The following is a 27,292-nucleotide window of genomic DNA, read 5'->3' as shown; positions in this document are numbered from 1 at the left end:
ACCAGCTTAATTATACTCCATCCAGATTACACAAATTTAAAAACAGTATTTCTCCCCTCTGCTTCAGATGTGGTATAGAAGAAGGTACATTTTTGCATTTTACATGGCTGTGCCCTAAAGTGAAAGTATTGTGGATACAAGTATGTAATATTATATCACAGATTCATGGAATTGATTTTCCATTGGATCCAGAGATATGTTTATTGGGTAATTACACAAATTCTAACCTCCAGCATAATTATGCTATTAAACTTACCGAAATGTTGCTGACAATAGCTAAAAAATGCATTGCTTTAAAATGGAAAACAGACATTGATGTACCAATTGGACTGTGGATCTCAGAAGTTTGTAACTGTATACCATTGGAGAAGATCACATATTCTTTGAGAGGAAAGAATGAAGTATTTAAAAAGATTTGGAATCCATTTTTGAACTACATTAAAACAGTACGACTTGATTTGATTTGACAAAATGTTTTTGTTTCTACTGGCTTATACTGTATCTCCTCCTTTTTTATTTATTTATTTAATTAAATTTTACTTGTTTATTTTATATATTGTGTGTGTTTTAATTTAGTTTGTTTGCTGTTTGTTTTGATGTTCTGTATTGTTAATTCTTGAAAAAGCGAAATAAAAATATATAATAAAAAAAAAGAAAAATCTGCTCTCCGTTAAACAGAAAATGGGGAAAAAATACACAGGGGGCTAATAATTCAGGTGGGGCTAATAATTCTGACTTCAACTGTATAGCATAATGCTGTTTCATGAAATATAATCAAATGAAATCTGTGAACAGGAATCAGTTTCAGATGTTCTGGATTTGATGAAAAAGCAGGAAGATCTGGAGGCCATGATTCAAGCACAGAGTGAGAGATTCAATGCCCTTCAAGCCAGAAGAACACAGGTAACTTAAGACTGACAGATTATACTGGGTTCAGACTGCATAAAATGACAATGGGTATTGGGCATAAGAATTAATTTTTAATCTCAATTAGTATGTCATAGTGAAGAGCATAGTGGACAGAATCTAACAGAAGAACTAATATCTTTAGTGTTTTTGGTCTCCGACTGGTTCCATCACATCTGCAACACTAAACAATAGGAGCACAGAAGCTCATCCATTCAGCACTTCCAGACAGCAAAATGAAAGAGACACTTTCCCAAATTGCATCAAAACCTTTAGTAAAATAAAATAAAAAGTTTCTACAAATTTTAAATAAACAGCTAATTTCATTCAAAAGCAGTTCCCTTTTTTGAAGCCCTTCTAACATCCACATTTACCAGCTTTGACTCACTCGTTTTGATTTCTCTGCTCTTTCTTTGCTCTCCCAGAGGGAAAATAAGATGAAAGAAATTCAAAGAGGTGACAGTACAGACAGCAGCAGGGACAAGCCTGTTCGTGTAACATCCCTAAAGCGAAAGCCATCTGAGCGGCCAGCATTGCCCCCTCGTCCCTTGTTGACCAGTCCAGTCCTAAAGAACAGCGATTCACCCACACCTTCCCGAGTCCCTACCCCCAGGTCTGCCTTGTGGGAAAGCAGAAGTGATAAAACTGATTCTCCTGTGGTGTCACGAGTGGCAGCAGGACTCAGAAGAAAGAGCAGCAGTGACAGTGATAGTGTAACATCACCTGACAAACCATCCACTTCTGGTCAGGATAGCCCTGACTCCTCCTCCACTGCGGTTTACAGACCTCATTATCCACACAATGCATCTAAGGTTAAACATACCACATCTTCACAAGATGAAGTCGATACTCTAAGAGAGACTGAATCCTTTTTGAAAACCATTGATAAACCAAAAATCACTCCTAGGCGTCAGAAACCATCAACTCCTGATAAAGAGTTGTGGGGTCCTCCTACATCCAAACCACCTGAGCCACCCATTAAACCTTCACAATCATTGTCCAGATCTCCTCAGTCACTGTCCAGATCTCCTGAACCACTGTCCAGATCTCCAGAGCCATTGCCTAGATCTCCTGAGCCACTGTCCAGATCTCCTGAACCACTATCCAAATCGCCTGAACCACTATCCAGATCTCCTGAGGCACTGTCCAGATCTCCCGAGCCACTGCCCAGATCTCCTCAGTCACTGTCTAGATCTCCTGAGCCACTGTCCAGATCTCCTGAGTCACCGTATATTCCTCCACTCACAAAACCTCCATCCACAAACCCTCCTGATCCACCATCCAAGGTCACAGAATTGGTGGACAACCAAGACTCAGAAGATAGGAACCTTCCTCAATCCACTCCACCATCAGTCCCTCAGTCATCACCTCAATCTTTCGTTTCCAACCCAGAACCACAAGCGTCCTCTTCTGTGGAATCCTCAATAGTCTTTCCAGCTGCTTCCACCAAGGTAAACACATTTTTATGCTTTTCTGTTGACGTTTCCACCTTTTTTGGTCTACAATTTGTCTACTTTTCTAGATCAGAGCAGAAGATGCCAAAATGGAGGGTACGTTGGAGATTAAACTGAAGCAAGGAGGAAATACAGTAAGCTTTCCAACCAATAGCAATGGTGATATTGATTAAAAAGCTCTCTCCTTGACATCCTTAGCTCCAGTTCTTTGTTTATAGTGTGGTTTTGTTTCTGTGAGAGCACTTAATGGTTGAGCATTGATCTGTTGGTTTGGATCAGGGCTTGGATCACTGGGAAACGGTCTATGCACTACTGGAAGAGGAGACACTCAATCTGTTTAAAGACCAAGATGCCGCCAGTGAGGTATCTGGCTTTACACACACAACATTGTCACACACACATTTGCTAGTTTGAAAGAGGGACTCGGTTAGTGTTGTGTTTACCCTACATTTGTGAATCCAACACATGTTGACGACAACAATTAGGAGCTATAATATTGTTTTGAGTGTGGTGGATTTTGTGGACTTTAATTATTTTTGTCATACAGAACTGTACACGCTGGCCACCGATCAATTTGGCTGGAGCTATTTGTAAAGACAACCCTTTTTACAGGAGAAAGGAGCACACGTTCAAACTCATGTGAGTTATGATTCATGCCAACTGCTGTTGAAGGAACATCTGATCACATCTCAGGTGAAAAACTAATGTATTATCTGTTTTCATTGGGCTTTCTGGTTTAGGCTGAGTGATGGCAGTCACTATCTGTTTGCTGCATCATCTCAAGGAGAACAGCAGAAGTGGCTGAAGGAGCTCCAGGAATGTATTAATCCAACTGTGTCTTCAGACAATCCTGGGTAACATCATATAAACAACACTGATTGCTTTTATATACAGAACTGAACCTCTTCTGTGATGTGATGTTTTTCATTTCTCAGTTCAAATCCATTGGTATTCATGGTGAGCATAAAGACAAAGAATATAGCATAATAAAACAGTCCTTGTGTTATATATTAAGAAAAGGCCTCAATAAAACAATGCATTTCATTTTGATATTATCATATGACACAACCTCCTCTTTTTCACCAAGGCTGCATTTGTTTAGTCACAATTTTATTATTATTTTGAAATCATTCATTTATTTGAAATAAATATATATTAGCACTGTCACCTTACAGCAAGAAGGTCGCTGGTTCGAGTCTCGGCTGGACCAATTGGCATTTCTGTGTGGAGTTTGTATGTTCTCCCTGTTTTCGAGTGGGTTTGCTCCGGGTGCTCTGGTATCCACCACAGTCACAAGACATACGTTATAAGTGAATTGGATAAACTAAATTGGCTGTAGTGTTGACCAGTACTGGGTTGTAGCTTAAAGGGCATGCACTATATAAAACATATGCCGGAATAGTTGGTGGTTCATTCCGCTGTGTCGACCCTTGATAAATAAGGAACTAAACAGATGGAAAATGAATGAATAAATGAAAAAATCTAATATTTATAAATGTGTTAGTGTCATACTTGATCAATTTAATGCATACTTGCTGAACAGAAGTATTAATTAAAAGGTTCTAACCACAAATCTAAGTTTGAACAAGTTGAAAAAATATATTTTCCAAGTTAAATAATTTTTTTGTAATTACTAGCATGTCTACAAGTTGTACATACTACAAACCAGTATGTATTTAAGCTGCAAGAAAAATTAATACATTTTTACTAGTTGACTAGACATTAAAGTCATGAAACTGAAATGTTCTTGTTTTTATGTTTTATGTGTTAAACCCTGTTGAAACCAACATAAATATAATAAATGCATTTCTAAAGCATGAATGCATAAAGATATGACAATGATTTGTTCGGTTTATAGAAAATTTTGACAATGTTATTCGGTAAATACAGTTCTCAGCATAATTGAGTACAGCCCATTTTGTAAATTAATATTTTTATCCATTACTCATTGAATATAGACAATGCATTTTAGTGCATTAAACAAAACAGATTTATTTTTAAACATATTTATTCAAACAATATTTCTCACTAAACATATTTAGAAATTGAAAGATAATACAATTAAATTCAAGCAAAATATTGCAGAAAAAAATTACAACCTACAAAATTTCAACTACATTTTTTTGCTTCTCTTGATTTTTTCTCTTTTTTAATTTTGTATTTAATATTTTTCTTTAACATATACATTGGTTGTACTTGTTTTGGACCATTATCATAAGTCATTTTGTTAGATAAGCTCCAGATTTGGCTTCATTACTGATTAATCTAATGTACATGCACAAATATAATATTGTAAAGCTTCCTAATAAAAACATGAATTTAAAAGATAGATCTGTGAGCAGATATTTGCTGAGCACAAATATTTTATACACCATAAAACCTAGTCATGCATATTTAGACTAAGATATTACAGCAAATTGTCATATTTTGAAAAAGATTCACAGTGCAGACCCAAAATTCAAAATAATTGTTAATTGAAATCTTTATACTTTGTCACAATGCTTTAAAACACTATAGCTTTTACCCTCGTTTTTTTTTTTTTTTAAATACAATAAATATGCCATTTGGTTTGATAACATATTTTAATAAGTAGAAGTCAGAATAAGCATTTTTTTAAATACATATATCAGAATGACAACGAAACTTCATTCCACCCATATTTCATCATTTTAATTACACAAACAGACACTTTACTTGCACTTGATAAACTTACCTCTAAAATTATTTCATTTTAAATTGATGCGGACACCAAAAAGGGACTTTGAATCCACTTTGAATCGTCTCTGACCCACAAATCAGCTCCTGAAAGATTCTGATTATTAGACAACAATGTTTTCTCACATGCTCCTGTGATTGTCATGTTTGTCCCCACACAGAATGAAGAGAGAATCAAGCAGTGAAAGCGTAGAGAAGAGCGAGTCTGTGCCAGTCGACACATCTGACACACAAGACCAGGAGAAGGGTGAGAGAACAAACAGAGCCTGAGCACTTCTGTGCCTTTATGTGTGCCAACGTGCCTATGTATGTGTGTGCGCTTCTGCTTAACACTTACTGAGGATTCATATTAACAGAAGACTCCACCGAGAGCTGTGAGACAGAGAGAGAACCACCACCAAAACCTCCACACACGTACTACAACAAACACAAATACCCTGACGGAGGAGAGAGCCAAGACTCAGGTGAGATTATCCCACAGCAACGTGTCACTGGAAATCAAATTACTGAAGGGAAATTAGTTTCTACTTTAAGAGCTTGGACTGTTTTGTGCATTTTTTAAAATTTGGTTTGTTTGTCATGTTTGATTTGGAATAAATTATAATAATAAACTCCTTTTTTTCCTCTTTAGTGAGTGTGTCTCAAAATATAAAAGGGCTACAGCCTCCCACATTCGCTCCTCCTCCTCCTCCAACACAAAACCAGACAGAGAATGAAGCCAAGGCCAAAAACAGGAGCGGATTTATGAAGTTTTTCAGAAAATAATTTTTACGTAGCGGCAGATTTGGCCTTAATATTGGGTTCCTATTTATATTTGAATCAAATGTTTTATGTGGTTGTTATTATGTGATGCAATCAGTATTCTCTAAAATTAATAATGTTTTAATCAAATTATTTAAAAATTTTTTGGGTGATTTTGGACTTCAAATGACTCGTAAATTATGATTAAATATTTGTGCAGAGAATTTGATGATTTACAGCAAATGAGGATTTTACAAATCTTGCTAAAGTGTTGGAAAATTATTATGAATATTTTGGTATTTAAATAAAAATCATATGCTTACCTCTGACTGTACTTTATAAATGTTTACTGTGTGACAGTTCATCAAAAGCAAAAAAATAAAACGGGGTCAAAGTTTTATGATTTATTGCCTTTTTGGGAAATTTTTAATATTAGCTGCAATCATCGTCGAAAGTTGCATAAATGTATTTTGAAAAATGGCTAATTGTGTTAGAAACAAAAAAATATATATTAATTACATTAATTTTGGACAAAAAATGCCAAGAGGCTAATTAATCAACAACTTCTGAAAAGACTAAATTATTAATAATTACATACAATTCACCTCCCAGCTTTTAGGTCTTTGCCCAAAATGACTAAATGATGCCACCACATGATGGCGCTACAGACTTTGATAAATGATTGTTAATTTTTCACCTCATAAAACGACCAGTACATTCTGTTCGTGTTTAAAATGAATTAGATTAAAACATAGCGATAAAAATACACATCTAAACATATTTAATAATTATAAAAAAAAATTATGAGAAATCCTTAATCCGTGTGTGTTATATCCTTAGTCTTGGGTAAAGCTACTTTTAAAAGTAAGAGATAACAATCTTAGAGTCACTTTTAAACAAAGTAACTAAGTGTGTTACTTAGTTACCTTTTAGGGAAAGCAAAGCGAAAGTGTGTATACTATGTGTGTGTGTGTGTGTGTGTGTGTGTGTGTGTGTGTGTGTGTGTGTGATTCTAATATATTACTTTTTAAGTAACTTTACCCAACCCTGTTTAGATTTCCCATGATCTGCAGGTTATAATGCCTGAATTGCTCAAAAATATCCCATTACCAGTCAAAAGTTTGGGGTCAGTTCTTGTCTTTTTTTTTAAAGAAATTATTCTGTTGTTCATATAGTGGCATTTACTAAATGTAAAAGAAAATTGTTAAATATTTGTTAAAATTTTATATAACTGCTTTCTTATTGTATGTAGTTTCAAATTACATTATTACTCCAGTCATTGTTGCTTTTATTACTATTACCATTAATAATAATCATATTTATAATGATGATAATAATAATAATCATAATAAGTAATATTATTATTAGTGATTTCTAAAGAATCATATGACTCTAATGACTGGAGTAATGAAGCTAAAAATTCATCTTTAAAATCACTGGAATAAATGATTAAATTAAACGATAAACTACTGTTGAACAGTTATTTTATAGTGCAATAACATTTCACAATTTTACGATTTGTACTGTATTTTTGAATAAATAAATACAGCATTGGTGAGCAGGAGAAGCTTATTTTAAAACATTTAAAAATCCTACTGACCCCAAACTTTAAACGGGTAGTGCACATACAAAATGATAAAAGTTACCCACGACTGAATTATTTTTGTTCGTAAAAACTTTGAGAACTTCATTTGGTTTTTGTCTTTGGTTTGTTTACAATGATATAAACATAACAAATAAACAAACATGTTTAAAAATGCATATCCTATATTTTTACATTAAAAGGCATAATCATATCACCATAAGTGGCTGCATCCTATAAACATACAGTCTTCACAGCCAGCACAAAAAAAAATGCATTTACATTTTGTTTTATTTTAACCTTTTTAAAAATATGATTGATTTCATTATTTTATGGTGTGCAAACAGTATTACTACCTTATCATGAATTTCATCATAAGTCTTGTTAAATATACCAAATTTTGAACAAATTCAATAATTCTAAATTATATGAAAAGGATATGAAAAGCAGTCTTTCAATCTAAGTTATCTGGCCTGTAAAATGTAGGCATTTATTTAGCCTATTGTTAATTTTATTAAACATTTATTTTGTTATAATTATTTTTTGCATATGTTTTGTCATTTCAACCCTACTTATATCTGAAATACCCCAACTAAAACTAGTGCTGTAATGAAAAAATACATCTGTTGAATGAAGTTGAAGCACAAAAGATTGTTTCGCCACTAGAGGGCAGCCTAATAAAGACACAAACTGCAGTTTAGAAAAGACAGGTCTGACTTTGTCCAGGATCACCTCCCTGTTTATCGCTTCTCTTTTCAACACAGGCCTGTGTTTGTTGAGGTAAGTGACAACTGTGTTTATTTAAGCGACATGTTCATGAACATTTCAGTCATTCCGAAGAAGTGCCTACATTTCTGCTGAAAACAACTTCATCAGACAACTATCCACCAACAACCAATAAGTAATCCTGTTTTTTGTTTTTGTTTTTAAGCGATAGTATAGCTTATAGAAATGTGTTCTTGGATATTATTTACCTATACAAATTTCAATAAACATTTGTATCTGTATATCCAGCTTTGATGTACACCATTAGCATGTATATTACTTTGCTCCATGCACATCGATACGCATTCATTTTGATTTAATGAAAATAAAATACTGAAGCAAATAAATGAATAAATTGATTATAGAAATATACTCTCATTTATTCAGTTTGGTATTCGTTAACACAGGACGTGTACATAGTCCTTATAAGCTATAATGAATGAATTCTATAAATCTACCGATCTCTCTTTTGACAATCAGACTATACATCAAATTTAATAATGTCCCAAGTTTGTTCCGTTAATCAGATGATATTAATCTCAGGCTTGTCTGTACCTGTTGATAACGGCAGTCTTTTGTTTGATATGGGCTATAAAAGATAATTTTTGCAATAGCAAAATATTTTGTGCTGCCAATACGGGTTAAAAGGAAAATGTGTAACCAACTTTAGCCAAATAAGGGACGTTTAAGTATCTGCTTTAAATCATTTTGATCTTGTCGGAATTTTATTTATTTAATTATTATTATTATTATTTTTTTTTTGCGTGAACCTTTTTTTGCACCTTTGCTCCACTTCTGGTCTCAGTCAGACAAGGGCGAGGAGACATTAACATGTTGTTCGCTGGAGGTGGAATATACGAGCACGTGTCATTTATACAAACAACCTATCTATAAAAATCACAATCATACATGCTTAAATTGTTATTTTCCTTCGACTTGGAAGGTGCAATGCCTTTATAAAAAAAACCATTAAAAGCAACATGTGGGCTGTGCGTTAAAGAAAAAAGGTCTTAAATGCAAGTCATAATAACATATAAATGTTTATAGCCGGATTTGCAACCGATGCGATGTTTGTATGTTTTTGTTGTATGTGGTTGGATAGGCTAGGTTGTGCAATGGTGTGTTTAACACAACAGCAATTTATCAACATTTTCCTTAAAATTGTAGGTCGCCAAATAATCAGCAAATATTTTCTCAGCTTTTTATTGTTGTTGTTTTTTATCTTGAGTTAAAATAATGGATGTGGATTCATGCATCTGGTATATTTAAAAAAAATAAATAATAAAATAAAACAAGCACAACATAACAATATTTTTTTTAAACAGTGAGTATCGTTTTATTATGCATACAGTAGTTTAAAAATATAAGCTTAACCTTATATGATAATACATATTTCAATAAAGGCCTGAGTCTTTGCTGGTTTATTCTCTAAATTCCACCTTGTGGGAATCCGTTTGTTTGTTTGTTTGCGTGTTTCTGTGTGTACGACTTGTTTGCACATGTGAATGCGTGTGTGCCGTGCGTGTGTCTGTTGTTCAGTCAACCCCCCTGCAAGGTCCCCAGCACAAATACACACATATCATCCCTTCCATTAGAAAAACTTCAACCCGAAATATACAGCAATTAATTGTTGTCGCTATCCATGAATTTTTGAGTCAGTTTTGATATTATTCTATTTTTAAAATAAAGAAATGACTGTAAGTATATTCTTATATTGCTGGAAATAAAATATTAGGCGTCTTAACTTGTGCTTTACATGTGGTAGGCTATTGTGTATCTATTTTGTTTCAACAAAGGACATTCTCCATCATAAAGGCTACAAATAGCCTATATCATTTCCACTAAGGAGAGAAGTTGCAATTCTGATGAACTGTTATTGGTTATTATCTGTGTGTGAATAAAATATTGTAAAATAGCAACCAATAATCACAACCAGAAATAAATTATTATACTTGCATTACTATTACTATTATAGTAGGCTAGTTATTATTATTATTATTATTATTATCAGCATATTATCATTTATCTTCTTTAATGTTTTCAAGTGACTATATTACTGTTATTCGTAGAAAAAAATATAAATCGAGGTTGAATTTGTTCTTATCTTGCAAAATGTCTTGTAATAGTTGCTGTCGATGGTGGTTCTTGCGTGATTAATAAAATGCGCTACATAGGAATAAAAATGCCTATTATCTGAATATGTGGATAAACATAACATTTATAATCAGAATCGTATATATAAACGTGCGAATGAGCGCTAAGAATATGCACGGACATAACTCCCTGTGTAAAAAAAAATCCTTAAAATGTGATAGATACACGAGATCGAATACATTTATAAACGCGTTTAAATAGCCATCCGCTGTCTGAAAGGATCTACAATTCATGCAAAAGCTACAAATCTTTCCATACCGCCGCTGTTTAGAGGCTATTATTTACTCTGGTTATACGTGTATAGCTCTAGATATATTAAAAGGCATACATTTCCGATACAGGAAGTAGTACCTGTTTTTTGTGGCTACCTTAGAGTCCCTTTTGTTTTTCCCCCTGCGGTATGAAAACAAATTGAGGACGCATGGATATGTTGAAACAGCACTCTACAATTATCAAAAAAAATTGATTGAGGTTATGTGGTCTGTTTTCTTGGTAGGAGTTTGCTGGGGGAAATGAAAGCCATTGTTGACTGGGCATGAGCATTGGTGGATCTTGTGTATCCTTACGCACTGGAACAGGCGCTAAGAACTGCTCAATGATTGGCTGCACGGTTAATACTTATGCTGCTGTGGTTGGCTGCAGTCTCTAAAAAGGTTCAAGCAATTTTTTTACAGCTTAGTGTCTGTGGCTCCGTAATTAATTGTAGCTAGCTGTCTCATATCGACGTGTTTTTAAGGAACATGAAATAGTTGTTGCGTGTGTTTTTTTTTAATTAGAGGAGTTGCCAGAGCAAGAGATTCGAAGTCCAACTGCTGCTGCTGGTGGTTGTTGCTACTCTATCTTACTTGTGATGTTGGATATGGGAGAAAGAAAAGAAGTCAAAATGATTCCTAAATCATCGTTCAGTATAAACAGTCTGGTTCCCGAAGCCGTGCAAAGCGACAACCACCATCACCACCACCACCAGCAACAACAACACCACCACAGAACGGTGCACGAAGAAGAAGAGAAGACTCCTTTACCTGCCCAAGTACAGGAGCAAAAGTCGGAGAACACTTGCGCTAAAAGTGACAATTCATCCCACGACTCCTCGTGCACAGACGAAAAGGAGAAGCAGGAAGAAAAACGGGACGCGAAAGAGGGCGAAGGAGGCAAAGAAGGCGACAAGAAAAACGGCAAGTACGAGAAACCACCTTTTAGCTACAACGCTTTGATTATGATGGCCATTCGGCAGAGTCCGGAGAAGCGATTAACCCTTAACGGCATTTACGAGTTCATTATGAAAAATTTTCCGTATTACCGGGAGAACAAGCAGGGATGGCAGAATTCCATCAGACACAACTTGAGTTTGAACAAATGTTTTGTCAAAGTGCCCCGACATTACGATGACCCCGGGAAGGGGAACTACTGGATGCTTGACCCCTCCAGCGACGACGTGTTCATCGGTGGCACGACGGGCAAACTTCGGCGGAGGTCGACCACTTCTAGGGCAAAGCTGGCGTTTAAAAGAGGCGCGAGGCTTACTTCCACCGGACTGACTTTTATGGATAGAGCTGGCTCTTTATATTGGCCGATGTCGCCGTTCCTCTCGCTTCACCATCCGAGGGCGAGCAGCGCGTTGAGTTACAACGGCGCGTCGTCGGCTTACCCTAGTCACCCAATGTCCTATAGCACAATGTTGACTCAAAACAGTTTGGGGAACAATCACTCTTTCCCGGCCTCAAATGGCTTGAGTGTTGACAGACTCGTAAATGGAGAGATTCCGTACGCCACACACCACCTCACAGCGGCTGCTTTGGCCGCCTCAGTGCCATGTGGGCTCTCCGTACCCTGCTCCGGGACGTACTCTTTGAATCCGTGTTCGGTGAACCTGCTTGCGGGTCAGACCAGTTATTTCTTCCCCCATGTCCCTCACCCATCCATGACCTCCCAGAGCAGCACGTCCATGAGCTCCCGAGCCGCCTCTTCCTCCTCCCCGCAAACGGCCTCTTCTCTCCCGTGTGACTCCTTAAGGCCTTCCCTATCCAGTTTTTCCTCCGGACTTTCCAGTGGACTTTCTGACTACTTCACACATCAGAATCAAGGGTCAACATCAAATCCACTTATACACTAACTAGCATCCACAGGATCAGACTGTAAGTGAACATTTTACACCAATTTACACTGTAATATATATAAATGAAAAAAAAAATTAAGGAGAATGAACGGACAATGCAAGCCGAATTCCAGGTATTTTGTATTATTATTATTAATATTATTATTATTCTGCATTTATTTCTGATTGTATACAAACGTCAAGTGTCGCGGAACTGTTTTATTATTCCACTGTCAGCAACGTGCAATGTGACCAGAGTAAAAAAAGGATGAAGCATAGTTTTTTTTTTCTTTTCTTTTATTGAAAGGCAGTATGATTACTTTAGAATGTTTATTTAAATAGCAGTTGCAGTTCTGTCTAAGTTTAAATGTTAAAATATCTAATACTACATTGCAGAACAACCTCCAGTCATCATGTTTGCAGTATTATGACGTATCATGAGCACACTGGTGGGATGAGATTTTTCAGAAATTAACACAAAGTTTTATTTTCATTTTTTAAATAAATATGTTCTATAAGTGCACAATGCCCGTTTAAATCCGTGGCTCCTTGTTGTTTTTTTCTTTTAATAATAATAATAATAAAGACTGAGTAATGCATTTTCAGTGCATTTTATACATATATTAACAATACAGTTTCTTTGTAGGCCAAAGAATGGGTATCCAGCAACAAAATATAGTTTTTTTCAGTATTCATAACTTTACATACAGTTCTGAAGGGGACAGACGTAATGAATGCTTTTAGATTGTGTTTGCATATTTACTGTATGTGGTCACCACCATGCAGGTCACATTCTTTTTGTAATTAGTGAAATGTCAATACCTGTTGTAATTATAGGTTAACTTTGCGAACGTGTAACCCGTGTTGAGTAAATGCCTCATAAAATATTGAGTGATTGTTTATGTCGTCTTTAAATTCCATGGTTGTGATTTTGTGGTCTTCTGCCCGTGTTTGTCGCTTAAACTGTTAACCGAACAAAATAAACAAAGTAGGCTAAGTACATTTATTACGAACATTTTGTCTTTTTTGAAGAACTAGAATTTAGCTGTCTGGCAATATCTGATTAGCATAGTGTGTTTACTAAAACATTTAAGCGACAGTTTGCGGGTATTTTTGAAGGCCATGGCCTGCAATGTGTTACAAACATTAACTTACATATTTATTTCAGAAAAAGGGGAAAACACATGACACACACAAAATAAATTATTTGCTCCTTGCTTTTTCACCGATAAGCTAAAAAAGCAAACAAAGGAAAGTGGATTTAATATTAATATCCTTATCATAGGTCTTACAAACCGACCTGAAAAATGTGGCTCAGAATCGAATTGATCAATTTGCCTTTTTTACTTTTTGCTGTTTTGTTCTGAATTATATATATATATATATATATATATATATATATATATATATATATATATATATATATATATATATATATTCTGAAACATTTAACTGTTGCTTATTACACATTTATTAACTCTCCTGATTGTAGAGACCATACAGAGAAATGCATAACGCCTGATCACTATCTGCTCTTATTTTTCGGCCAATAATAGAATCATTAGTTGCAGTAGTACAAAAAAGCTTATCTTTCAACACGTGAATTCCAGTAATTTGTTCATGATTTTAAAAGAGACATTGTGCTAAATCTACCCAACCGTAATGCAATAACCTCTGTGCTTTATACAATAGACCGGTGCAACTCAATATCTCCTCGAAAGATGTTATCACTCAAATGTTAAACGGGGTGACCACTCAAAAACAAAAGCAAAAAAGAGGTCAAATTTAGGAGTCAAATATAAATATAGTTATTTTGTTAATGTAAAACAAATGTAATTATCATACGACAGTAAATTAACTTGCTGATATATTTTAAAGAAACTCTATCTTTCGCTCTCTTTCTTTTTTATGTTTAGATTGATGGGTGTGCTGTGTTTGTGTGTGTGTGTGTGTGTGTGTGTGTGTGTGTGTATATATATATATATATATATATGCAAAATAATGCAAAATAATCCAAAATTAATATATTATTAATTTCAACACAATAAATACAAAACTAATAAGAAATGTTCCATTTGATTTAAATTTTATTTTACATTAAAGGGTGTTATTACATTACATGGTATTATTACATTGCATTATGACATTTGCATTATTTTAGGTGTTTTCTACAGTTATACAGAGATACATCCTGTGATTATTAGCCATTAATAGAGGGTAGGCTATTTATCAAAAGCATAGCTTGCAAGTAATGTATATTAAACATTATAGTAGGCTCCTGAACAAAGCGGTTTTATGGGAATTAGTGACAGCAAATCTATTATCTTTTGGGTATTTATTAATTTATTTATTTCCTTTTGCTCTGAGCTTGTTTAATTGATTTACGTCTGCTTCCGGTCCAAGATTATAACAATCAATTTACCTGATGACGAAAGGAGGCCTAAAATTGTACCAATAATTGAATTCTGCAAGGGAATAATTTTCTTTTTTCAGTTTTATTCTGTGGAATCGTGGAACCAATAACATGTACTGAATTGCACAGAAATGTATGCAGATGCATAAAGTGATGCATTTGAAATAATAGTTATTTTTCCTTTGTGTCTTTTGACAAGATCTTGTAAGCCGGGTTTAGTCACAGGCTACACAAAAGGCGTGGTTTCTGCTTATTACCCCGAGGCACAGGGAGACTGAGGGGGGAAATGGGGACAGCACGCAAGCACATCAGCAGAGTAATATCGCAGTATGTAAACAGAACTAATGAATTTCAACAAAAATAATAAATACAATGGAATATGTACGCAACGAATGCGAATGTAGAAAACATTTTTTTTACAATGCATAGTTTTGTATAATTATACTTTAAATAAATATAAAAATGATTGCATATAAATTGCAATTTTATAAGTATGCATAAAATAACGCAGATAATCATTTTAGCTTTATTACCAAATGTTAGTGCAAACGTACTACCTGTTCGATCATCTATTCAACAAAATGTCAGATCTGCAGTGAATATCTTGCTTGCGACAGCTTGTGCTTAAATATTCCGTTCTGCTATTTGCAAATGTAGATGTATAAAAAAATCTCTCCTTGGCGCTTATGATAGTGTAATTTTGTATCTCAGTAGCCTATTAGTTGCCTTATAAAATGTCACTGTAGCCACTATGGAAAAGGCCAAGTAAGAATAAGTGATAAAAATCATTGGTATCATGCTCATTCCCTTTCGCCAAAGGACGGATAATGGTGTGGTAAAACGACGATTTAACGAAGCAGATCCAACTCTGAACCATTAAAATACTTGTAAAATGCAAATGACGTTTCCTCTCATCAAGTAACATGAGCCAGACGAGCCAGACAGAGTGAGGGCGCTAGAATGACGCAGAACTGTAGTGACATTAACTTCATATCTTTGCAAAATGCATGGCCTCTCGTAAACGTAGTTTTCCCCGTGGCAAGACGAACTGTAATATCATTTACAAGCTGTGAAAAAAAATGCAAGCGATTATACAGAAATATACTCCCACTAAACATTGTAATATTTTAACAAGTTTATGCACAAAAACTGACTTGTTTAAGCATTATTATTATTATTATTATTATTATTATTATATAGCTATTAATTTAACTGTGACAAAATAATTAAAACAATATCATTAACACAATTACATTCAACATAATAATAATTAAACTATAGTGTACATCATTTTCAGAAAAGTGAGCACAAAGGAGACTATCTTGTATAGCGGTTTTATAAATAATTTGACAGAAACGCATAAAAAGAAATCTTTTAGCAATATAAGACGAAATTTACATTTCTATTAGGGCATGCTAATCTCTTCATTTCCTTTGGGTCAACAGGCTGTTTTGGAGGAAGTTTTTAAGTTATACTCTGGTCCATACTGTAGTAAAATATTTGCTAGTGACAGAAAACATTCGACAGATCGTGAATAATCGTTTTAATGAGTGCGTGTAAAGCTCCCGACTTAGTGAAGGGAGCTGTCGGGTTAAACAAACAACTTGTATTGTGATGAAATTGGATTGTTTAAAATCAATATGTAATTCTTTTAATCCAGGGTCTCTCCGGAAATAAGCATTTTATATACTTACTGAACTGTATATATTTCAAACTGATCCAATGGTTCTTATCTATCTATCTATCTATCTATCTATCTATCTATCTATCTATCTATCTATCTATCTATCTATCTATCTATCTATCTATCTATCTGTGTCTGCGTGTATTTATTAAATATAACATATTATATATAAAATATTATGAGAGGAGATTGTGTCTTGTGGTGTAAAATATAAAAAAGTCTTAATTTTACAATTATTTGAAAATATTTTAAAGTATTAATCTTTAACACGTGACTATGAAAGGTATAAAAATCGCATTTATTTAAATTATTCCATATTTTTTAAATCTAGTTTTACAACAATGTCAAAAGCTTCCACTGATACTTTTTTGTGTTCCGGTTATATCCACATAACCTTAATGAAATAAGCTACTAAAATAAATGTGAGTTGGATTATATTTAGTAATAAATAATAATAATAATAAACACACATTGTGAAATATTTCATTTTAATATTTTAAAATGTGTTTATGTTTATTTCTATTTTATTTTTAAAGTTGTTGGCTCTCGTGTGTCCTTTGGCCTGCTGGTTTCCCAAGTTCTCCATGATTTGTGCCCCTGTTTCCTCATACTCCCTCTCTCTCTCTTCCCCTAAATGTGCGTGCTAGTGACCATGAAAATTTTTCTCAATTCGAAATGATAAATTTATATTTTTGCCAACATTCTCTCGCGTAATAGTCAGTTGCTGTATAAGCTTAGAAATAATGTCCATTCAAAATGTAAAAATTGTAAATTGAAGAAAATAAAAAGCTTTCGTTGAGTATTAATGCGCGCTCCTTTCACCACATTTCTGTGAACAGTCAGCGGTGTAGACAGCTTTTGGTGACTAATTTCTTGTCTGTTAAGTTATTTATTTATTTATGTAATATCTATTTATCCATCACGTTTCCCAGATTTTGTGGTGAAAGGGTGTAAAAACGCCTATAGGGCATCCGAAGTTTTGCTAATTGTATCGTTTACGCGCGTTCAGGCGTTTGCCGTATTGCGTTTATATCTATTTGATAATATAGCCTATATCAGTCATATTTTATGAACTTAAATTGTAATTTTAATCTACTTCTTCCACCTAATTCTACACCAAGTTACAATAAACTGTGATAGTTTGAGCAATAATTTCCTTTGCTCAGTCTTATAACAGACCCTAAAGCCATTTTTGGAGAGTTGTGTGACACATAAAAGACATGCGCTAAACCAATATGTTTAGTCTGGTGTATTTAGTCACAAGAAGGAAACACCACCTGGGATGCATGATGTAATAACATTCATTCAGGCTAATTAACAACAACTATAAACATTTTTTTTTAATTATTAGTTTTATTAACATTAATTCAGTTATTAGCAATCATTGGTTTTGAACTTATTATTAGGATAAAACACAGTTTTATTATTTGTATTATTTATATATTATTTTATTATTGTTTTATTTACGTTTAAACGTTACCAACAGGTGCCAAAATTCTTCTTGTTACCTGACATCACTCTTTCACTTGTAAAGCACTATCTATCAAAAGCAGCCTCGAGACAATGCGTGGAATCACAGCCTTCGTGCTATCAAATTGCAAACTCCCAGTGCGGGTTGGGTGTCCGAAACGGAACCACCAGGCTTACAAAAAGGACTGCGGATTGTAATGAATTCTCACTCGCGCCTCTGAAACGGCTGATAGATTCATGCAACAAGCTCTTATTTGTGATGTCATATCGGTGTGAGACTCCGAAATTATTACGTATCATTCACAAAAGTCTAAGCCGATTTTCCCCCCTGTGAATATATACCATGTCATATGTGTTGCAGAATTAATATTAATGGTGTAAACATAAATTTCACTACTCAATTTAACGCCATGTTTATTGGATCTACTCTGTATTTGATTAGACAAATTACATATGTAGGCTACATGATTTGACATATAGTTCAAATTCCTTCCTTAATTTTATTACAATTTGCACAAGCAAACATGATTGCCAATGTAGACATTTTATTTTGCCGGTGCTTGACATTAGTTATTTATTAATTGGTCAGTTTCCTTTTACAATTCTAAAAACTATTCAAATTGTGGACGTACAGTAGGAACAAAATTGATAGCCTAGTTAAAATATTTGTCAAAAACTAGTAGAGAAACAAATATATTGTAAAAACAAAAACAAAAAACTAACAAAAAATGGACGAACGACTGAAGGAAAGTTGCAATGGCTGGCATTTCCAAATCTTTAAATAAATAATTCCATCTTCAAAATGAACTACATTCAGGCTTGGCAAATGTAAAACGCAAGCCCATGTTATTGAATAACAAAATTATAATAATAAATAAAAATAAACAAGAAGCAAAGAAAAAACATGAAAACCCGCTTGCTGTCAGTTTGGCCAATCGAGCACAAATGCACCTATCGATTCTTTCGACTTCCGCTCGGCCTGGTGGACAACACGTCATGCTGTCTGGCTAAATCTGAGCGCTAAATCTATAACAATTCGAATAAACAATATGTTTATTCGTATTTTAAACAAATTTTAAAGTTTAAACGACATTTTAAGGTTTTGGACAAACACTGTCTATATGTGGTTAGACTTTTGGGCGGAGGAGGACCATAGTAGGATGGGCCTGGCCTTAAAGACGGTCCCATCATAAACACGCGTAGGCTGATAAAGCCACAACGCCATGTCGTGCCTCACTGTTTACGAATAACGTTGATTATTTCCCTCGATCTCCTCCTATACATATTTTTGAAATGATTTCGACTTACTAATTCGAGCGGTCGCTCGAGAAGAGAATGAAGATATTTTGTGTAGTATTTGGGGTGAGGCAGGTTGTCTGTCAGTGAGGTATAGGCGACAGTCTGTCTACAAGCCGTAAGCTGATCTGCAGAGTGCTAGAGGAAAACGGGCAAGATTCCTGGCCTGCAAGCCGAGATATTGATCTACCTCAGCCACCTAAACAAAGCCTCACCTGTTTCCCTTGTCCATACTTTATTTTATGCAGTCTAATGCTTGTTTTGTTTGACATTTCTTTTATTTCCATGGATCCGAACTTTGATACACTTTTGGGAGTACTACATAAACACTGTGTTGTACCTGAACATCCAGATCTCACCAGCAGCATTTAGAGACCACCCTTCTCTCCCGGTGCAGAAAATTACTCCCCGTTGTCTTTTACAGTCAGGCCAAGAAAATAAAAGTTTTCATTCAGCGGCACAGTGTCCAATAACATCCAACGTGAGATAAAACTAATTACTCCATTATGCCCCCAGAGTTAATGTTTCATAAATTGGATCCACTAAAAGCTCCTTTATTATTTATCAGGCTTCGCTTTGGGCTGCTTGTTAAACATATCAAGATTACTTTCTGATCTTGTACAACTATTCGTCTGCAATAGTGTCGCACAGATTCATTCATACAGCCCCGCGCCCACCTCTTTTATCAGTATGCCTTGAACACGGTGCTGCTGACAGACAGCCAACTTAACCAGAGAGGAAAACGTTGCCTCGCCTAATTTAATTCCTTTGTTAATTTCGAATGCAAATGCATGCGGATTTGTTAGAGCCATAATATTTTACAACATTTGCGCAAGCGAGAATTTTTCCTCAGCTTTCATTTAAACACATATAGCCTACGAAACAAACAGGTGCCAAACCCCCGTGGCACGCGACGCATGCGTTGACATCTTCCCTGATTGTAAACAAATATTAATATTAGGCTATAGAGTGAATATATTCAATTATATACGTTTTGCTTTGTCTGGTTAGGTTTAATGTTGAATTGGTAATGTCAAGACTTTAAAACCAATTAGCGAAATTATTAATGCAACGCGTATAGAAAAACAGACGATCATCGCATAAAACAAACGCTTTCTTTACTGATTATTTCGAATTGATTTGATTCCAGAAACATCACATCTAACCTTCAAACATGCTAGCAAACTAGCCTCGGTTTTTAGTCAATTATCTTAAGTAAACTACACCGTTTATCACCCCGACCGAATGCTATGCAAAACGTGGCACCTGTAAAAGGGCTCTTGATGATCATCCTTACACCTGTGAAATACTATGAATGGACAATACTCTAAATGGTGGCTTTGGCATAGTTCCAAAGATAGCAGATAGATGTGGGTCATCCGTGCCCATGGAGTATTTCATCAGCACCTCACTTTCTGAGGAGGGGACTCTTTTTATACTGATAAAAAAGGAGCTTTACAGCCAGACTTTGGCTGCCCAACAAACAAGGCAAACTTCTCTATCACCAGCCTGCTGGAGATTGTACACAGGAAGATGTGTTAAGATGTCCGATTGTTTGAGGATGTTACAGAGACAGGCCCAGAGGATTTGGGCACAAGGACTTGAGATGAGATTGCAAACCAATGGAGCTCTAATTTGTGAGGCATTGTTGGCTAAGATCAAGGGGGAATTCCACAGGACCGACTAGGAGGAAAGATGCAGAGATCTGAGGGAGCATGCGTGCCTATATAGGGTAGCTAGCTAAGCGCGCAGGGCTACCAACTACAAACTGGGGGTCTGTGGGCTTGATTCCCCAGTGGGGCACCTAAGAGAATGAATGGGTAACAGAAGGGTCCTAGTGTATAGTACTGCCGTTGTGCACCTGAGCAAAGCACTTAACCCCAAGTTGAGTGCTGCATCATGTTACTCTGGTCCCCTTAACCCCTCCTCCATCCAGGGCACTGCTGCAAAAGAGAAACTGTTCTCTAAGAGTTTTCCCAGGTTAAATAAAGGTATAAGGGGGAAATGAGAGTATTGATATTGTGAGAAAATCTAGCTGTTTGCTTTGAGGTGCAAGAGATATTCTTTTGAAGAAACAATAATGCCAGTATTGAGTGGCGTGACTTTGAGCACTTTTTAAACTATTTGTAGGCAAATACGAAACTCAAACAAGTAAAAGCGCACAGCAACATTGAAACTTTTATCGAAATTAAGTTGTCCAAAATGAGAGTGCCGTGAAATTGCGATTTTGAGGCTGGGAGGAAATAAGGGTGTTTAAGGTGCCTCCTATTGACCTCAGCTCTGTCCCTCTGATGCTCTGTGCACAAACCCGTGACACAGTGAATAGTTTTCACTATTCATCCTCGTCAGAGTGACTGCACTTCAAGGAGGAACAGAGAAAGGGAGGGAGACAGACAAAAAGAAGGAAAAGAGATTAAGTCACACATATTATTTGGACGTGTCATATGGTTATCAAGACTGGATGCAAATGTGAAATTCAATATTAACAAGAAAATCGCAGTGTTGACAATGACATTTTAGTGTAACTAACCACTGACTGAAATAAACTGGGGAAATTGCAAAAGCATAATACAACAGTATTTAAAATAACTGTACTACAATCACAATAAAATGTTGCTATCCTTATAGCCATTATGTGATAACAATTCAGCAATGCTTGATTTGTCAGTAATAGTTGGACTAGCTTATTATTCACTAAAAATATATTAGGTTGAGGTGTCCATCGCAGATTTTATTGGTTTACTTTCTGACAAAAAAACAAAATTTTCAATAAAAATAATAAAACAGAAAGACATAATTAGATTTTATTGTTTATTTATTATATTTAATCAAGAAAAATAATAAAAGCTATATCGCTTTTTTAAAAATATAGCATAACTGAGTACACCCCATTTTGAAAATGAATATTTTTCTCCATTTCCCAGTGAATATAGGCAATGTATTTTGGTGCATTTAAATAAAACAGATTTATTAAACAGATATACAGTTGCAGTCAGAATTATTAAACATGCTGAATTATTAGCCTGATTATTATAAACCCCTGATTATTTTTCCCCAATGTCAGTTTAACGGAGAGAACATTTTTTCAAGACATTTCTTAACATAAATCTTTTAATAACTCATTTCTAATAACTGATTTATTTTATCTTTGCCATGATGACAGTGAATAATACTTAACTAGATATTTTTCAAGACACTTCTATACAGCTCAGTGACATTTAAAGGCTTAACTAGGTTAATTAGGTTAACTAGGCAGGATAGAGTAATTAGGCAAGTTATTGTATAAAGATGGTTTGTTCTGTAGACTATCGAAAAAAATATAGCTTAAAGGCGCTAATAATTTTGACCTTAAATTTTTTTTTTTTAAATTAAAAAAATGCTTTTATTGTAGCTGAAATAAAACAAATAAGATATAAAAAGAAAATATAAAAAATGATATCAGACATACTGATAAAATTTCCTTGCTCTGTTAAGCATCATTTGGGAAAAATTTTAAAAAGAAAAAAAAAATCAAAGGGGTTTAATAATTCTGATTTCAACTGTATTTATTAAAATGTTATTTTAGTCACCAAACATTTAGAAATTAAAAGATAATGCAATTAAATTCAAGTAAAATATTGCAAACAAATGCCTCCTACAAAATTTAACTATATTTTTTAAGTTTTTGCTTTTCTTGATTTTCCTCTTTTTTAAATTTCTATTTAATATTTTTCTTTAACATATACATTTGAGTGTACTTTTGACCGTTATTGTAAGTTATTTTGTTAGATAAGCTCCAGATTTGGCTTCAGCAGTGACTAATCTAATGTATATGCACAAATATAATATTGTATAGCGTCCTACTAAAATATTAATTTAAAATATAGATTTGTGAGGGGTGCACTTATATATGCTGAGCACTGTAAATTTTTTGATTCTTCGATCAATGAACAAATTGTTTATGTTTTTTAATATTTCTTTTTTTTTTCTACATCAACAAAAACATTTTCCATTAAGTACACTAAAATATTAAGAGCATAACTTGGATGTCTTTTAAAATGCCTCATTCATTTCTGATGCAAAATATTTTGTGATTTTGAATAAATTGTAAGATTTCTATTTCACAATTACAGATGTTAAAGATGTTTTTCTGTGCTCACCCTGTTTCTATATCTGCTACTGTTATTGCCACTATCATTTCAGCAGCATATGTTTTCTTTTCTGTTTTTAATACAAGGTAAAATTAGCTATATTACAGTTATCTTGCCTTATGATAAAATGATCTGGCATCTGTTAGTGTTACTGTTTCACCATTTCTCTTAGTGCCAAAGAGGCAGGAGGGGGGAGGGGGATAGAGGGATGTGCATAAACTGAAAAGAGAAATAACAGTCTTAAATTTGTCATTGTCTTCCTCCTAGATGTCTGGCAGTGTGTGCTGCAGTAGCCTGAATCCACCCTGTGATGCGTTACTCACCCATGCTGAGAATGTTTACAGTTGTAATCAAGGTCCATGTAACTTGTTTGTGAAATGTTTTGCCTTTATGTTTTAGAGGTGCTATACAATTTGCAAATAGTAGGGCATGAAGTCACAGTTTGATTAAATTGCTGTCAGTACAAAAAAGAAAGAAAGAGAAAACAGAAGCATTGTACAAACCCAAGACTGTTATTTTGCATCCCTTTGTTGGAGTTTAATTTTTTCTTCTTCTTCCTCTAGACTTATCTTATAATTTAAATTAATTAGAAATGAAAACCTTGGCATTGTGCAACAAATGAAGAACTGTATATTTTACAAGCAATGTTTTGTGACATTTTGTTTGTTGTCAAGACAGTATTCCCCTGTTGCTAATGTTTTTGCTGTAAAGAAGGAAACATGCTGATCTACTGTGACCCAGTAAATTGTTACTTTGGGAGATAAAAAACATATCTGTTGTCGTTAATTCCTTTGGGGAGACAGAGAAGCTTTTGCAAGACCACTGAAGCTTCTAGATTGCTGCATTTTCTGAAATGTTTCCCAACATTTGGCCAGTTTGCTGACAGAAATGAGACTGATGCCTAAATAATATCAGATTTATGCGTGTTTGTGTATGGCAGCTTGTAAACCTTAAACAAAGGTCTCCTTAGTCACACACACATACGCAATGGATCAGTGTCAAAGCAGCTATTTTAATGAGAGATCTCATGCATTTATTCTAAAAAAAAAAAAAAAAAAAAAAAAAGTAAATGTGTATCATGGCACATTTCCCTCAAGTGATGTGAGAGGTTTAAGCTTGCACACTTTCAACACCCAGAGGCTTCACTCACTGCAGACATTACAGGTCTCCAGAGATATCATCTTTTATTGTCTACAGTTTTGAAAGTAAACAACACATGTCTCATTCAAAGACAACTAATACATCATGCAGGAGATAATGAGGGCCTTTCGTTGCTTTCTTACAGTGGGTGAGAAAACATCATAATGGAATAGTGTGAAAAAACAATCCTGCTGCAAAATGTAAATATATATGGTAAACATATATATGGCCAATTTTATATTAGGTGTCTATGAAATACATATGTAAAAAAAGTTAAAGGTAAAACGCACTTGCTGTGTTTGTGTTGAGTTGTAAAACACATTTGATGTAATTGGATACAGTTAATATCAGCGATAGGTATAATATGGCTGGGTTTGAGTATAATGAGATGAGTGGCCAACAACAATTACAGATGTAACCACAGAAATTAATTACAAATGTAATTGCATTCATATATTTAATATGTATGTGAACGAATAAGTGCATTTAATCAAAATGTTATGATATGAAACTTGATGTAAAATGTCCATATTTATGATCTGTTTTATGATTGTATTATATTAATAGCACGGTTCATTTTTGTGTGTATTTTAAATGTGTGTAAATTTTATTCTAAATTTAAATTCAATTTTACGTTTATATATGTTATATATTTCGTTTTCAATTGAACTTTGATTAAAACAAAATTTGGTTTTATTACCGCAGTTCCTGAACAGGATAATAACAATAAAATACCGTTCTAACCTTTTATTTCTTGACTTAAAATCTATCTCGCAAACAAAAAGGCCAGGTGCAAAAACGAGAGAGATTAAAGTTAGAAAAGTTATTTTAAATAATTTGTAAAGGTCCCTCACTTACAAAAATTGAAATCAGCACAGAGGATGATTTTCTGAATGAGTATCGGAAGAGAGCAGCTATGCCGTATGTGTTGTTTTTGCAGTCAATAAACAGTCGCAGTCATCATCATCACCAGCAGTATCATCTCAAAGACTCAACTCGGAGGATCAGAGCTCGAGCCCCAGTTTCAACTCAGCGGCCTGCACGCAATCCTCTTTCCACAACGTGCACCAAATAAAAATACCTCTCTCCTCGTGTACTGCTCACGCTGCGATGGTTTCTGATCATTTGAGAAAATAAAGAGATGCAGACGTTCATTCGGCCCTCTAGGTGGGCGGAACACGGAACCCAAGCTGCCCTTGCCACCAATTTCACAGAGCAATTATCTACTTGGATTCATGGGAGTTTACTAAACAAACGGCAGCCCCGCTGCGCCCCTCTCAGGCTGCGGCCCAGATCAATTCTGCATCACAAAGCGCCATCGATGATCACCATGCCTACGCTCTCATCACCTATATGTATCGATTATTTTTCTGTCTTAAAACAGGTGTCCTTTTTCTTGTGTTACATCTATGCCATGTGTCTTATTAGCCTTAATTATTCACCCGAACTGTTCTGCGTGCTGATCCGTGGTCATGCTGCAGTTGATTATAACATTTATGATTCATATTCTTTTGACTTGCTTTTTAAATAAACAAGACTGTCATTCAGACCAGTCAATTGCACTTGTGCGGCTATTAGGGCAGATATGGCTCCAGAGTCCCAAAAAATCAATGCCTCGGTGATTAGACCGATGACAGCAAATTCACAGTTTCAGCCGAGAGTGTTCAGGAAGAGACGAGGTGTATGGCAAATAAGTCGCACTTGTCTGCACACAAAGGAAAAATCCCCCCCGTCTTTGTTTATAAGGTGTAAAAATCCGCAATGATTGCAGGGTACCGAGGACATTCGGACTGTTTTGTCGTCAGTTTTATGGAAAAATATTTGTGACTATTTTCAAAACAATTGTGTAGCCTATAAAGAGTCGCTGAATATGCCAACGTTAGCCGACAGTTTTGGTTTCATCGACCCATCTGAGAACAAATACGGAAAATAAAGACTGATATGAGAAAAGAAAGAAGACTGGTGTTAAACATTATAGCAAAACAGAACAGCATAAAGCTCTAGGGCAATAAACTCAAACTATTTGTGAAATTACAACCGTCGAAACTTTTCAATCGCTCACAGTGCCCTCCAAAGTGGACTGGCATTTTTACAACCCGATCTGACCTTAGGTGTAGATTCTGTGCACTATATATATTGTAATGTGTTATTGGACAAACTCCATTTGAAAATGAGCCTCACTATTCCTACTAACACAAAAGGGCACAGTGCATTTACTCTCTGAACACAAAAGTCAAGTTTGTAATTCATATGATTTGTATAAATGATTGATTTATTAACAATATTACCTTTATAGCATAACAGTTAACTCAAGTTTAAAACTTTAAAAGACGTATGGATAGTACATATATTTTAAGCAGACCTCTGACATTAACGCTTGAATGTGTTTATGAAATATTTCATATTGGGTTGAAATCATTTAACATCTCACTGAATTTACCCCAGAATTAAAAAAAAGAATTGAAAAGACTTGTTACCTGGGATCCAGTAATCACAAACGGAACGATAACTACATTGAAGTGAACGTGAAATGCACAATACCAAGAATTTGTGGAAGGCCCTTACTTAAGGAATTCCAGGGACGTTCTTTTAGAATGAACGTTCGAATCTTCGAGCAATTCAAATTTAAATAACGCATTTAGCTAGCAGTTCACAGAATGCATCATAAAAAGTATAAATAAATCCATTATAACCTGTATTATATACTAGTTTGGGTGAGGTAAATATCTATTAATCAATTGATCGAT

At 34.7% G+C, this 27,292-nt stretch overlaps 2 protein-coding genes across 8 annotated transcripts in view; both read left to right on the top strand.

Annotated features, from left to right (window-relative positions):
* Window positions 1–6,159, top strand: part of sptbn5 (spectrin, beta, non-erythrocytic 5) — a 46,169-nt gene extending 40,010 nt beyond the window's left edge. For all 6 annotated transcript variants that reach the window (XM_068214604.2, XM_068214605.2, XM_021467431.3 and 3 more), the window contains 9 exons: window positions 796–903; window positions 1,332–2,357; window positions 2,429–2,494; window positions 2,640–2,723; window positions 2,908–2,999; window positions 3,101–3,214; window positions 5,237–5,322; window positions 5,432–5,539; window positions 5,707–6,159. In XM_068214604.2, coding sequence (XP_068070705.2) covers window positions 796–903; window positions 1,332–2,357; window positions 2,429–2,494; window positions 2,640–2,723; window positions 2,908–2,999; window positions 3,101–3,214; window positions 5,237–5,322; window positions 5,432–5,539; window positions 5,707–5,840 — 1,818 coding nt within the window. In that variant the 3' untranslated portion in view covers window positions 5,841–6,159. The remainder of the gene's footprint in view (window positions 1–795; window positions 904–1,331; window positions 2,358–2,428; window positions 2,495–2,639; window positions 2,724–2,907; window positions 3,000–3,100; window positions 3,215–5,236; window positions 5,323–5,431; window positions 5,540–5,706) is intronic.
* A 4,805-nt stretch (window positions 6,160–10,964) lies between these two features.
* foxg1a (forkhead box G1a) lies at window positions 10,965–25,511 on the top strand. Of its 2 annotated transcripts, XM_005158751.6 has the most exons (2): window positions 10,965–12,452; window positions 23,673–25,511. In XM_005158751.6, the coding sequence occupies exon 1, from the start codon at window positions 11,168–11,170 to the stop codon at window positions 12,428–12,430; it is 1,263 nt and encodes a 420-aa protein (XP_005158808.1). In that variant the 5' UTR covers window positions 10,965–11,167; the 3' UTR covers window positions 12,431–12,452; window positions 23,673–25,511.
* Window positions 25,512–27,292: the final 1,781 nt, after the last annotated feature.

Source organism: Danio rerio, chromosome 17 (assembly GCF_049306965.1).
Source record: "Danio rerio strain Tuebingen ecotype United States chromosome 17, GRCz12tu, whole genome shotgun sequence".
Lineage (NCBI taxonomy): Eukaryota > Metazoa > Chordata > Actinopteri > Cypriniformes > Danionidae > Danio > Danio rerio.
Note: the sequence above shows the minus strand (reverse complement) of the source record. Positions and strands in the feature narration are given on the sequence as shown.

Coding starts and splice junctions, on each gene's coding strand:
- foxg1a (XM_005158751.6), top strand. CDS start 11,168: ATGTTGGATATGGGAGAAAGAAAAGAAGTCAAAATGATTCCTAAATCA.